Source organism: Hemitrygon akajei, chromosome 17 (assembly GCF_048418815.1).
Source record: "Hemitrygon akajei chromosome 17, sHemAka1.3, whole genome shotgun sequence".
Classification (NCBI taxonomy): domain Eukaryota; kingdom Metazoa; phylum Chordata; class Chondrichthyes; order Myliobatiformes; family Dasyatidae; genus Hemitrygon; species Hemitrygon akajei.
In genome coordinates, this window is record NC_133140.1 from 11,976,738 (window position 1) to 11,991,987 (window position 15,250).

The 15,250-nt window shown below is 50.2% G+C and overlaps 1 protein-coding gene across 4 annotated transcripts in view; it reads left to right on the forward strand.

The window, feature by feature from the left end:
• fcsk (fucose kinase) overlaps positions 1–15,250 on the forward strand; it is a 387,988-nt gene that overhangs the window by 353,568 nt on the left and 19,170 nt on the right. For all 4 annotated transcript variants that reach the window (XR_012101869.1, XM_073069669.1, XM_073069671.1 and 1 more), the window contains exon 20: positions 2,822–2,941. Coding sequence is in view for 3 of the 4 variants with exons in the window: in XM_073069669.1 (XP_072925770.1) it covers positions 2,822–2,941 (120 nt within the window). In the remaining variant the exon portion in view is untranslated. The remainder of the gene's footprint in view (positions 1–2,821; positions 2,942–15,250) is intronic.

A 15,250-nucleotide genomic window follows, 5' to 3' on the forward strand; every position in this document is an offset into this window, starting at 1 on the left:
TCTGCACACCACCGTTGTAATGTGTGGTTATTTGAGTGAGGCTACGTCCACACTACGTCAGGTAAATTCGTAACCGAAGCTTTTTCTCTTCATTTTTACCCTCCGTCCACACTGAAAACGGCATTTTCGTCCCCTGAAACCACAGCTTTTCAGAAATGCTTTCCAGGGTGGGTATTTTTGAAAACGCTGCTCAGGCAGATCAGTGTGGACAGGGTAACCGGAGACTTCTGAAAACACTATCAGACGGCAGCGCGCCATTTCATTGTTTTCTTGAACGCAACCTAACAATTTCAGAACAGACGGCAACGAGACTGAAGCCAGAAGAGTTAGAAATGTACTCACCAAATACTTTGACCCATAACTTACTGAATAAATAAGTATACTCACTTTGCCCTGTTTTCTGTCCTTGCTCGTATGAAGGTAGTTTACCTATTTATGCAAGTACTTCTCTGACAATAGATGTTTAACAGCCTAATGTAACATTGTATGGAAATACAAGATAATACTGATGCAGTTATGTTTTACACATTTAACAAGGTGCTTTATTAATGGAACAGAGTTAGTTAATTTTTCAATGTTCATCGTCAGCTGGGTCATACTGTCCATGAACTTCCTGTCGTTTGCCTCCATACGCTCCGGTATTTGTTTTTTTTAAACTTTTAAATCTTCCTGCGCGAGAGCCAACAGCTGTCCGTCGTTTAAGTTTTTCTAGTCTGTAACTGGACAAATGCACACCGTCTTTAACAGCGCGATTTGACACCAAACATGTTGCTTATTTTCGGTAGATGTGTCCTGCGCATGCGCAGTAGGAGATTCGACGAAATCTCCGTTTCAATGTGGATAGAGATATCTTTAATAATGCATAGTGTGGATGCCTATTGTTTTTATGCAAAACCGGCGTTTTCAAAATTATCCGGTCTAGTGTGGATGTAGCCTTACTGTCACCTCTGTCAGCTTGAACCAGTCAGGCTAGTGTTCTCTGATCTCTCTCCCTCTCTCTCTCATTAACAAGGCATTTTCACCTATGGAACTGCCCCTCACTGAATGTTTTTTTTCACTATTCTCTGTAAACTCTGCAGACTGTTGTATGGGAAAATCCCAGAAGTTCAGCAGTTTCTGAGATACTCAAACCACCCCATCTGGCACCATCAGTAACAGTCTAAGTCACTTGTATCACATTTCTTGACAATCCTGATGTTTGGTCAGAACAATAACTGGACCTCTTAACCATGTCTATATGCTTTCAGTTGCTGTTATATGATGTGCTGATTAGATATTTGCATCAACATGACCCTGGTAAAGTGGCCACTGAGTGTATGTTTTTTGACTGCACTGCCTCGAACTCAGCCAACTATGTTTTACTTAGCCCTGGCCAAGGTCACTACCACACACTGAATGTAACTTACATCTTCTCCTTTGATTACAAATAATCCTTGTCATCCAGTAGTAAGAGGCACAGACCCCACAAAACACCTCTCTAAATAATCACAGATACCTTAAAAGTATTAATACCTATAAACAGCAATCAGCTCTAGAGTGACAAAATACCAGCATGTGAGTAAAGGCCTCTCCATAATAGAACAGTGATGTTTCAGAGCAGACAGCCACTAACACTAGAGGCCTGGAACTGATCACAGTGATTCTCTACTGAAAGCATTTAATATGTTTGGTCAGCAACAAAATATAAAACCTTTTTATACCTATGTGCATTCTTGCTCTTTTGGCAATTTTCACTGTCTTCTGCTGCTGAAGCCCATCAACTTCAAGGTTCAAAGTTCTGTGCATTCAGAGATGCTCTTCTGCACACTACTGTTATTGCGTTATATCACCTTTCTGTCAGCTTGAACTAGTGTGCCCATTCTCATTAGCAAAGCACTTTCGCCCATAGAATTGCTGCTCACTGGATGTCTCTTTGCACCCCATTCCCTATAAACTCTCCTGACTGTTGTGCACAAAAGTCTCAGGAGATGAGCTACTCAATCACCAATCAATTGAAGCCAATTAATTGTATTAAGTGTATTTCATAAATTTTCATGTGTGGCTCCAAGCCTCTGGTAAAAATTGGAGGTGGGGCTTAGCATCAAACATTCAAGCATCTGTGGGTAGCAAATCAGCAGCAATGTGAGCTGAGCATAGCGTAGAAATGGGAGCAGCGCATGACCATTCACGCCCTTCCCCGTGCCCCCTTAACCTATTGATCTCTATACTGACTGAGATCCAAAACAAGACCTCCACAGCCATCCTGGGTAGAGAATTCCAAAGATTCTCATCTGACCTGAACGTCAAGCCCATTGTTCTGAGAATATGACTCCAGTCAAAGACACACCAACTCACATCTCCCCAGCCAAGTCCCACAGCTTTTTGAATGCTTCACTGAGATCATTTCTGATTCTTCTAAACCACACTGTGAATACAGGCCCGGTCTGCTCAACCTCAGTTACACAACTCTTTCATCCACCTGTAGATACTAATCCCATTTTATTCTCCTTATATTGGGCCGTACACAGGTGGGTTGGGGGCAATTTACAGTTAGCCCACCACCCTGCATGTATTTGGGATTTGCAGAGTTACCTTCGAGCTCCTGGAGGAAACCCAAAGCAGTGATGAGGAAAGCCTGCAGACTCCACTCGAACAGTGCCCAAGTTTAGGGTCGAACCCAGGTTCTGGGCGTGCAAGGTGACGGCTCACTAGCTGTGCCACTGCACTACTCTTCTGATTTGACAAACAATCAGTAGTGATTACCCTTGATCATTAATGATACAATGAACGTTTATGAGTTCATTGTAGTAATTGTCGGATTGTTTCCTCTTTGTTTTCCTAGGTACAAGTAGCATCCTGGCAGGTGCGGTTGTGGCAGCCCTGATCTCGGCAGCTGGGAAGTCCTGTGATACTGCCTCCCTGATCCACATTGTTCTTCACCTGGAGCAGATCCTGACCACAGGTAACCAGCAGGACACCTGGGCTTTCTGAATATCAGGGGTCTTGATCCAGGCAACTCCTTTAAAGTGGCCAAGTCTAGGATAGACATTGTTCATTGCAACACAGACAAGATGCTGGAGGAACTCAGCAGCTCATAGAAACCTACAGCACAATACCAGCCCTTCAGTCCACAAAGCTGTGCCAAACATGTCCCTACCTGAGAAATTACCCACAGCCCATATACCTGTCCAGGAGTCCCTATCGTATCCACCTCCACCACCGCCACCAGCAGACCATGTCCCTACCTGAGAAATTACCTAGGGTTACCCACAGCCCATATACCTGTCCAGGAGTCCCTATCGTATCCACCTCCACCACCGCCACCAGCAGACCATGTCCCTACCTGAGAAATTACCTAGGGTTACCCACAGCCCATATACCTGTCCAGGAGTCCCTATCGTATCCACCTCCACCACCGCCACCAGCAGACCATTCCACGCACTCACCACTCTGAGTTGAAAACTTACCCCTGACATCTCCTCTGTACCTACTCCCCAGCACCTTAAACCTGTACCCTCTTGTGCTAGCCATCTCAGCCCTGGGGAAAAGCCTCAGACTATCCACACGATCAAGGCCTCTCATCATCTTGTACACCTCTATAAAGTCACCTCTCATCCTCCACTGCTCCAAGGAGAAAAGGCCCAGTTCACTCAACCTATTTGCATAATTCATGCTCCCCAATCCAGGCAACATCTTGTAAATCTCCTCTGCACCCTTTCTATGGTTTCCACATCCTTCCTGTAGTGAGCACAGTACTCCAAGTGGGGTCTGACCAGGGTCCTATATAGCTGCAACATTATCTCTCGGCTCCTAAACTCAGTCCCACGATTGATGAAGGCCAATACACCATATGCCCTCTTAACCACAGAGTCAACCTGCGCAGCTGCTTTGAGTGTCCTATGGACTCGGACCCCAAGATCCCTCTGATCCTCCACACTGCCAAGAGTCTTACCATTAATACTATATTCTGTCATCATATTTGACCTACCAAAATTAACCTCACAGTTATCTGGGTTGAACTCCATCTGCCACTTCTCAGCCCATTTTTGCATCCTATCAATGTCCCGCTGTAACCTCTGACAGCCCTCCACACTATCCACAACACTCCCAGCCTTTGTGTCATCAGCAAATTTACAAACCCATCCCTTCACTTCTTAATCCAGGCCAATTTATAAAAATCACAAAGAGTAAGGGTCCCAGAACAGATCCCTGAGGCATTCCACTGGTGACCGACCTCCATGCAGAATATGACCCATCTACAACCATTCTTTGCCTTCTGTGGGCAAGACAGTTCTGAATCCACAAAGCAATGTCCCCTTGGATCCCATGCTTCCTTACTTTCTCAATAAGCCTTGCATGGGGTATCTTATCAAATGCCTTGCTGAAATCCATATATACTACATCTACTGGTCTTCCTTCATCAATGTGTTTAGTCACATCCTCAAAAAATTCATTCAGACTCGTAAGGCACAACCTGCCTTTCACAAAGCCATGCTGACTATTCCTAATCATATTATGCCTCTCCAAATGTTCATAAATCCTGCCTCTCAGGATTTTCTCTGTCAGCTTACCAACCACTGAAGTAAGATTCACTGGTCTATAATTTCCTGGGCTAATCTCTACTCTCTTTCTTGAATAATGGAACAACATCTGCAACCCTCCAATCCTCCGGAACCTCTTCTGTCCCTATTGATGATGCAAAGATCATTACCAGAGGCTCAGCAATCTCCTCCCTCACCTCCCACAGTAGCCTGGGTACATCTTGTCTGGTCCCGGTGACTTATCCAAGTTGATGCTTTCCAAAAGCTCCAGTACATCCTCTTTCTTAATATCTACATGCTCAAGCTTCTCAAGTCCGCTGTAAGTCATACCTGCAATCGCCAGGATCCTTTTTCGTAGTGAATACTGAAGCAAAGTAGTCATTAAGTACCTGTGCTATCTCCTCCAGTTTCATTCACACTTTTCCACTGTCACACTTGATAGGTCCTATTCTCTTACCACTTATCCTCTTACTCTTAACATACTTGTAGAATGCTTTCCTTAATCCTGTCCGCCAAGGCCTTTTCATGACCCCTTCTAGCTCTCCTAATTTCTTTCTTGAGCTCCTTCCTGTTAGCCTTATAGTCTTCTAGCTCTCTGCACCGTTTGTAAACTTTGCTTCTTCACTAGATTTACAACAGCCTTTGTACACCACGGTTCCTGTGCTCTACCATCCTTTCCCTGTCTCATTGGAATGTACCTATGCAGAACTCCACGCAAATATCTTTTGAACGTTTGCCACATTTCTTCCGTACATTTCCCTGAGAACATCTGTTTCCAAGTTCCTGCCTGACAGCTTCATATTTCGCCTTCAATTAAATGCTTTCCTAACTTGTCTGTTCCTATCCCTCTCCAATGCAATGGTAAAGGAGATAGAGTTGTGATCACTATCTCCAAAATGCTCTCCCACTGAGAGATCTGACACCTGACCAGGTTTATTTCCCAATACCAGATCAAGTACAGCCTTTCCTGTTGTAGGCTTATCTACATACTGTGTCAAAAAACCTTCCTGAACACACCTAACAAACTCCATCCCATCTAAACCTCTCTCTCTAGGGATATGCTGTTCGATATTTGGGAAATTAAACTCTCCCACCACGCCAACCCTGTTATTATTACACATTTCCAGAATCTGTCTCCCTATCTGCTCCTTGATGTCCCTGTTACTATTGGGTGGTCTATAAAAAACACCCAGTAGAGTTGTTGACCCCATCCTGTTCCTAACTTCCACTCACAGAGTCTCAGTAGACAATTACTCCATATCTTCTTCCTTTTCTACAGCCGTGACACTATCTCTGATCAACAATGCCACATCCCCACCTCTTTTGCCTCCCTCCCTGTTCTTTCTGAAACATCTAAAGCCTGGCACTCGAAGTAACCACTTTGAAAAAAATCAGTTTCAGGCCTAGACTCTTTATCAGGACTGGAAAGCATGGGGACAGAAGTCAGAATGAGGTGGTAGGGGAGAGGGAAGGAGTACAAGCTGGCAGGTGACAGGTGAGACCAGGTGATGGAGGGCGGTGAAGTAAGAAGCTGGGAGTTGGAAGAGATAAAAGGGCTGAAGAAGCAGGAACCTGGTGGGAGAGGAGAGTGGACCATGGGAGAAAGGGAAGGAGTAGGGGAACCAGGGTTTTTTAAGATTGGATAATTAGGCTGTGGCAGAGGAAGAGACAGGGTCTGAAGGTATCGCCCATGGGGTGAGAGTGGCTGACCTCAGCAGCCCCCTATTTCAACTCTGTAAGAAGCCAGACTGCAGTGTATTTGCACAGGGTGTATTTGCAACTGGATGGAGCTGCTAAACATCCATCACACAGTGGGTTGCAGGAAGCCAGTGTGTGTCTGGCCTGCCACGAAGGCACAAAGCTCAAAGTAAAGCAAATCTGGTGATGCAAGGCCTGCATGGTATCCAGGTGTGCACTGGAGCTCTCTACACTGAAAGACTCCTCCGTGTTTGCAGAGCAATGAGGATGAACATCCCAAACCCTATAATATCATCAAGTCACCTCTTTCCAACCACCTTCTCTCTTTCAATGAATTCTGTTGTATTGCGCACAAAGATATGGTAATATCATAAGACTGTAAGATATAGCAGAATTAGGCCATTCAGCCTATCAAGTCTGTTCCACCATTCCATCATGGCTGGATCCCATGCAACCCCATAAATCTGCCTTCTCACCATTTCCTTTGATGCCCAGATCGATCAGGAAACTATTAACTTCTACCTTAAATATACCCATGGACTTGGCCTCCAGCGCAGTCTGTTGCAGAGCGTTCCACAGACAACCTGTGAATTAACCTTCTGAGAATCTTGCACGAGGACTCCTAAATGGACAGCCCTCTATTCTGAGGCTATCCTCTCATACTAGACTCACCCACCATAGGAAACATCCTCTCTACATCCACTCTATCAAGACTTTTCACCATTCAATGGGTTTCAATGAGGTCACCCCTCCTGAATTCTGGAGAATACAGGCCCAGAGCCGTCAAGTGCTCTTCATATGACAATCTGATCAATTCTGGACTCATCTGAACCCTCTCCAGTGTCAGCACATCTTTCTAAGATATGGCACCCAAATCTGCTCACAATACTCCAAGTGAGGCCTCACCAGTGCTTTATAAAGCCTCATCATTACATCCTTGATTTTATATTCTAGTCCTCTTGAAATGAATGTTAACATTGCATTTGCCTTCCTCACCACAGACTCAACCTGCACATTAATGTTTAGGAAATCCTGCACGTCCCTTTGTGCCTTACAATTTAGAATTTTCTCTCCATTTCGAAAAACTCCCTTTTATTTCTACTAAAGTGCATGACCATACACTTCCCAACAATGTATTTCATCTGCCAATCTGTCGAAGTCCTTCTGTAGCCGCTCTACTTCCTCAAAATACCTGCCCCTCCACCTAGCTTCACATCATCTGCAAACTTTACAACAAAGCCATCAATTCCATCACCTAAGTCATTGACATATAACTTAAAACGCAGTCCCAACACATAAACGCCACTACTCACTGGTAGGCAACTCTTTGGCTCCTGCCGATCAGCCACTGCTTTATCCATGCTTTCCTTGTTAAGCAACCTCATGATTGAATGGCAGAACAGACGCAGTGGGCTAACTGGCCTAATTCTGCTCCTATGTCTTACGTGTGGCACCTTGTCAAAGGCCTTCTGAAAATCCAAGGACACAACATGAACCTATTCTGTATTGTCTATTCTGCTTGTTATTTTTTCAAAGAATTCCAAGAGATTAGTCAGGCAAGATTTTCTCTTGAGGAACCCATGCTGACTACGGCCTATTTTATCATGTGCCTCCAAGTACACTGATACCTCATCCTTGACAATTGATTCCAACACCTTCCCAACCACTGAGGTCAGATTAACTAGCCCATAATTTCCCTTCTTCTGCCCCTCTTCCTTCTTACTGAGTGGAGTAATCTGAAAAGATTATTACATAATCTCTTCAGTCACCTTTTTCAGAACCCTGGAGTGTCCAGGTGGCTATCTACCTTCAGACATTTCCATTTCCCAGATCTGTCTCCATAGTAATGGTAGCTTCACACACTTCATGACCCTTGACACCCGGAGCTTCCATCCTACTGCTAGGTCTTCCACAGATGCAAAATACTTATCCAGTTCGTCCGCCATTTCCTTGTCCCACATTACTACCTCTCCAGCATTGTTTTCTAGTGGTCCAATATCCATTCTCATCTCCCTTTTACACTTTATGTATCCATGGAAAAGAATAAACTATCAACGATTCGGGCTGAGATTCGACATCACGTCTTGAAAGAAAGAGCAGAGGTCAGAGTACGAAGGTGGGGGAGGGGAGGAGGAAGTACAAGGTGGTAGGTGATAGGTGAAACTGGGTGAGGGACAGGGGTGAAGTAAGGGCTGAGAAGTTGATTGGTGACAGAGATAAAGGGCTGGAGGAGGGGGAATCTGATAGGAGAGGATGGAAAACTGTGGAAGGAGGAGAAAGGGGAGGAGCACCAGAGATAAGAGAGGGAAACAGGAATGGGAAATGGCAAACGGGGAGCGGGGAGGGGGCAGTTACTGGAAGTTCAAGAAATCGATGTTCATGCCTTCAGGTTGGAAGCTACCCGGATGGAATATAAGGTGTTTCTCCTCCAACCTGAGTGTGGCCTTATCACAGCAGTAGAGGAGGCCATGGCCATGCCAGTGGGAAGTAGGATTGAAATAGTTAGCCACCGTCAATTTCAGCTTTTTCTGGCAAATGGAGCCAAGATGCTTGGCGAAGCGGTCTCCCAATCTACATCAGGTACAGTATCACCGATATGCAGGAGGCCACACCGGGAGCACTGGACACAGTATATGACTCCAGCAGACTCACAGGTGAAGTGTCACCTCACCTGGAAGTACTGTTTGGGTCCCTGAATGGTCGTGAGGGAGGAGGTGTAGGGGCAGGTGCAGCACTTGTTCCACTTGCAATGATAAGAGCCGGGAATGGGATCAATGGGAAGGGATGAGTGGACATGGGTGTTGCATAAACAGCAATCCCTGCAGGAAGTGGGTGGGAGGAAACTATGGGCTTGGCAGAAATTACCGAATTAGGTGTTGGATGCGGAGACTGGTGGGGGTGGGATCCCATAGGAGATGACAGAAATCACCAAGAGTTAGGTGTTGGATACGGAGGCTGGTGGGGGTGGGATCCCATAGGAGATGACAGAAATTACCGAGAGTTAGGTGTTGGATACAGAGGCTGGTGGGGGTGGGATCCATAGGAGATGACAGAAATTACCGAGAGTTAGGTGTTGGATATAGAGGCTGGTGGGGGTGGGATCCCATAGGAGATGACAGAAATTACCGAGAGTTAGGTGTTGGATGCGGAGACTGGTGGGGGTGGGATCCCATAGGAGATGACAGAAATCACCAAGAGTTAGGTGTTGGATACGGAGGCTGGTGGGGGTGGGATCCCATAGGAGATGACAGAAATCACCAAGAGTTAGGTGTTGGATACGGAGGCTGGTGGGGGTGGGATCCCATAGGAGATGACAGAAATTACCGAGAGTTAGGTGTTGGATACAGAGGCTGGTGGGGGTGGGATCCCAAAGGAGATGACAGAAATTACCGAGAGTTAGGTGTTGGATGCGGAGACTGATGCAGATGGGATCCCATAGGAGATGACAGAAATTACCGAGAGTTAGGTGTTGGATGCAGAGGCTGGTGGGGGTGGTAGGTGAGGATAAGAGGAACCCTATTGCCACGTGGCAGTAGAAGGATGGGATGAGGGCAGCTGTGTGTGAAATGGAAGAGATGCGCATGAGGGCAGCGTTAATGGTGGAGGAAGGGAAGCCCCTCTCTTTGAATAAGGAGAACATCTCAGTAGTTCTGGAATAAAAAGCCTCATCCTGAGAGCAGATGCAGCAGAGATGGTGGAGCTGAGAAGAGGGGATGGCATTTTTACAGGTGACAGGGTGTGAAGAGATATAGCTGTGAGAGTCATTGGGTTTATAAAAGATATCAGTGGATAGGATGAGTCCAGAGACGGTGACAGAGAGATCGAGAAATGAGAGGGAGATGTCAGAAATGGACCAAGTAAACTTGAGAGCAGAGGGGAAATTGGAAGTAAAGTTGATGAAGTTGACAAGCTTAGCATGGGCACAGGAAGCTTAATGGTTTTGGTCCATGGCATAAAAACAATTGGGAAACCTTGATCATGGGCATTGTGTTTCTACAACAAAGGCATACTGTGTACCAGCAACTGCATAGCACAGGGCTCCAAGCCCTTCGAACCAACTGCATAGCACAGGGCTCCAAGCCCTTCGAACCAACTGCACAGCACAGGGCTCCAAGCCCTCCTAACCAACTGCATAGCACAGGGCTCCAAGCCCTCCTAACCAACTGCACAGCACAGGCCTCCAAGCCCTCCTAACCAACCACACAGCACAGGCCTCCAAGTCCTCCTAACCAACCCCACAGCACAGGGCTCCAAGCCCTCCTAACCAACCCCACAGCACAGGGCTCCAAGCCCCTCCTAACCAACCGCACAGCACAGGGCTCCAAGCCCTCCTAACCAACTGCACAGCACAGGGCTCCAAGCCCTCCTAACCAACCCCACAGCACAGGGCTCCAAGCCCTCCTAACCAACCCCACAGCACAGGGCTCCAAGCCCTCCTAACCAACCCCACAGCACAGGGCTCCAAGCCCTCCTAACCAACCACACAGCACAGGGCTCCAAGCCCTCCTAACCAACCCCACAGCACAGGGCTCCAAGCCCTCCTAACCAACCCCACAGCACAGGGCTCCAAGCCCTCCTAACCAACTACACAGCACAGGGCTCCAAGCCCCTCCTAACCAACCCCACAGCACAGAGCTCCAAGCCCCTCCTAACCAACCCCACAGCACAGGGCTCCAAGCCCCTCCTAACCAACCCCACAGCACAGGGCTCCAAGCCCCTCCTAACCAACCCCACAGCACAGGCCTCCAAGCCCCTCCTAACCAACCCCACAGCACAGAGCTCCAAGCCCTCCTAACCAACCCCACAGCACAGAGCTCCAAGCCCCTCCTAACCAACCCCACAGCACAGAGCTCCAAGCCCCTCCTAACCATCCCCACAGCACAGGCCTCCAAGCCCTCCTAACCAACCCCACAGCACAGAGCTCCAAGCCCCTCCTAACCAACCCCACAGCACAGAGCTCCAAGCCCCTCCTAACCAACCCCACAGCACAGGCTTCGAAGCCCTCCTAACCAACCCCACAGCACAGGGCTCCAAGCCCTCCTAACCAACCCCACAGCACAGGGCTCCAAGCCCTCCTAACCAACCCCACAGCACAGGGCTCCAAGCCCTCCTAACCAACTACACAGCACAGGGCTCCAAGCCCTCCTAACCAACCCCACAGCACAGGGCTCCAAGCCCTCCTAACCAACCCCACAGCACAGGGCTCCAAGCCCTCCTAACCAACTACACAGCACAGGGCTCCAAGCCCTCCTAACCAACCCCACAGCACAGAGCTCCAAGCCCCTCCTAACCAACCCCACAGCACAGGGCTCCAAGCCCCTCCTAACCAACCCCACAGCACAGGGCTCCAAGCCCCTCCTAACCAACCCCACAGCACAGGCCTCCAAGCCCTCCTAACCAACCCCACAGCACAGAGCTCCAAGCCCCTCCTAACCAACCCCACAGCACAGAGCTCCAAGCCCCTCCTAACCAACCCCACAGCACAGAGCTCCAAGCCCCTCCTAACCATCCCCACAGCACAGGCCTCCAAGCCCTCCTAACCAACCCCACAGCACAGAGCTCCAAGCCCCTCCTAACCAACCCCACAGCACAGAGCTCCAAGCCCCTCCTAACCAACCCCACAGCACAGGGCTCCAAGCCCTCCTAACCAACCGCACAGCACAGGGCTCCAAGCCCTCCTGACCAACCGCACAGCACAGGCCTCCAAGCCCTCCTGACCAACCCCACAGCACAGAGCTCCAAGCCCTCCTGACCAACCCCACAGCACAGGGCTCCAAGCCCTCCTGACCAACCCCACAGCACAGGGCTCCAAGCCCTCCTGACCAACCCCACAGCACAGGCCTCCAAGCCCTCCTGACCAACCCCACAGCACAGGCCTCCAAGCCTCCTAACCAACCCCACAGCACAGGCCTCCAAGCCCTCCTAACCAACCCCACAGCACAGGCCTCCAAGCCCTCCTAACCAACCCCACAGCACAGGCCTCCAAGCCCCTCCTAACCAACCGCACAGCACAGGCCTCCAAGCCCTCCTAACCAACCCCACAGCACAGGCCTCCAAGCCCTCCTAACCAACCCCACAGCACAGGCCTCCAAGCCCCTCCTAACCAAACCCACAGCACAGGCCTCCAAGCCCTCCTCACCAACCCCACAGCACAGGCCTCCAAGCCCTCCTAACCAACCCCACAGCACAGGCCTCCAAGCCCTCCTAACCAACCCCACAGCACAGGCCTCCAAGCCCTCCTGACCAACCGCACAGCACAGGGCTCCAAGCCCCTCCTGACCAACCCCACAGCACAGGGCTCCAAGCCCTCCTAACCAACCCCACAGCACAGGGCTCCAAGCCCTCCTAACCAACCGCACAGCACAGGGCTCCAAGCCCTCCTAACCAACCGCACAGCACAGGGCTCCAAGCCCTCCTAACCAACCGCACAGCACAGGGCTCCAAGCCCTCCTAACCAACCCCACAGCACAGGGCTCCAAGCCCTCCTAACCAACCCCACAGCACAGGGTTCCAAGCCCTCCTAACCAACCCCACAGCACAGGGCTCCAAGCCCTCCTAACCAACCCCACAGCACAGGGCTCCAAGCCCTCCTAACCAACCCCACAGCACAGGGCTCCAAGCCCTCCTGACCAACCGCACAGCACAGGGCTCCAAGCCCTCCTAACCAACCGCACAGCACAGGGCTCCAAGCCCTCCTAACCAACCGCACAGCACAGGGCTCCAAGCCCTCCTAACCAACCGCACAGCACAGGGCTCCAAGCCCTCCTAACCAACCCCACAGCACAGGGCTCCAAGCCCTCCTAACCAACCCCACAGCACAGGGCTCCAAGCCCTCCTAACCAACCCCACAGCACAGGGCTCCAAGCCCTCCTAACCAACCCCACAGCACAGGGCTCCAAGCCCTCCTAACCAACTACACAGCACAGAGCTCCAAGCCCCTCCTAACCAACTGCACAGCACAGGGCTCCAAGCCCTCCTAACCAACTGCACAGCACAGGGCTCCAAGCCCTCCTAACCAACTGCACAGCACAGGGCTCCAAGCCCTCCTGACCAACTGCACAGCACAGAGCTCCAAGCCCTCCTAACCAACCGCACAGCACAGGGCTCCAAGCCCTCCTGACCAACCCCACAGCACAGGGCTCCAAGCCCTCCTGACCAACCCCACAGCACAGGGCTCCAAGCCCTCCTGACCAACCCCACAGCACAGGGCTCCAAGCCCTCCTAACCAACCCCACAGCACAGGGCTCCAAGCCCCTCCTAACCAACCCCACAGCACAGAGCTCCAAGCCCTCCTAACCAACCCCACAGCACAGGGCTCCAAGCCCTCCTAACCAACTGCACAGCACAGGGCTCCAAGCCCTCCTAACCAACCCCACAGCACAGGGCTCCAAGCCCTCCTAACCAACCGCACAGCACAGGGCTCCAAGCCCTCCTAACCAACTGCACAGCACAGGGCTCCAAGCCCTCCTAACCAACCCCACAGCACAGGGCTCCAAGCCCTCCTAACCAACCCCACAGCACAGGGCTCCAAGCCCTCCTAACCAACCCCACAGCACAGGGCTCCAAGCCCTCCTAACCAACCGCACAGCACAGGGCTCCAAGCCCTCCTAACCAACTGCACAGCACAGGGCTCCAAGCCCTCCTAACCAACCCCACAGCACAGGGCTCCAAGCCCTCCTAACCAACTGCACAGCACAGAGCTCCAAGCCCTCCTAACCAACTGCACAGCACAGGGCTCTAAGCCCTCCTGACCAACCCCACAGCACAGGGCTCCAAGCCCTCCTGACCAACCACACAGCACAGGGCTCCAAGCCCTCCTGACCAACCCCACAGCACAGGGCTCCAAGCCCTCCTAACCAACCCCACAGCACAGGGCTCCAAGCCCTCCTAACCAACTGCACAGCACAGGGCTCCAAGCCCTCTTAACCAACTGCACAGCACAGGGCTCCAAGCCCTCCTAACCAACTGCACAGCACAAGGCTCCAAGCCCTCCTAACCAACTGCACAGCACAGGGCTCCAAGCCCTCCTAACCAACTGCACAGCACAGGGCTCCAAGCCCTCCTAACCAACCCCACAGCACAGGGCTCCAAGCCCTCCTAACCAACCCCACAGCACAGGGCTCCAAGCCCTCCTAACCAACCGCACAGCACAGGGCTCCAAGCCCTCCTAACCAACCCCACAGCACAGGGCTCCAAGCCCTCCTAACCAACCCCACAGCACAGGGCTCCAAGCCCTCCTAACCAACCCCACAGCACAGGGCTCCAAGCCCTCCTAACCAACCCCACAGCACAGGGCTCCAAGCCCTCCTAACCAACTGCACAGCACAGAGCTCCAAGCCCTCCTAACCAACTGCACAGCACAGGGCTCTAAGCCCTCCTAACCAACCCCACAACAGTTCTGCAGCCTTCCAAAACACACTTGTGCAAATTTTGTTCCTTTTTTCAAAGATTAAGGAGAAAAGCCTGAGAATGGGTTGAAAGGGGGAAATAAGTCTTCCTTCAAAGAATGGCGAAGCAGCCTCAATGGTCCAAAGGAGAGAAATGTCTCCAATGTCTTGTGGTCTTGCTATTCTTGTTATTCTGTACTACAGGATCTTGATTCTACACCGAGATCTCTTTAGTTGCTCTAGTCTCAAAGATCTGTGCAGATTCAAACAGCATATTTTCACAGGTTTCCACAGTGATACTTAACCAGTGGGGTAAAGATTCATCTTGGCTAAAATGGGTGTTAAACAAACTGATGATAAACAAGAGATTCTGCAGATGCTGAAATCCATAGCAACAAACACAAAATGTGCCGGAACTGAGCAGGTCAGGTAGCACCTATGGAGGGAATAAACAGTTAGATCTGATGAAAGGTCATGGGCCTGATACGTTGACAGTATACCGAGTTCCTTCAGCATTTTGAGTGTATTTATGAGACTATTGGCCTGTTACGGCATTCAGTGTGAGTTCAGTAGGAGACTGGGTGTATTGTAGACCATCAGTCCAAGAGTTATCATCTTTCCTCGCTGTACCTCATCTAGGCTTCA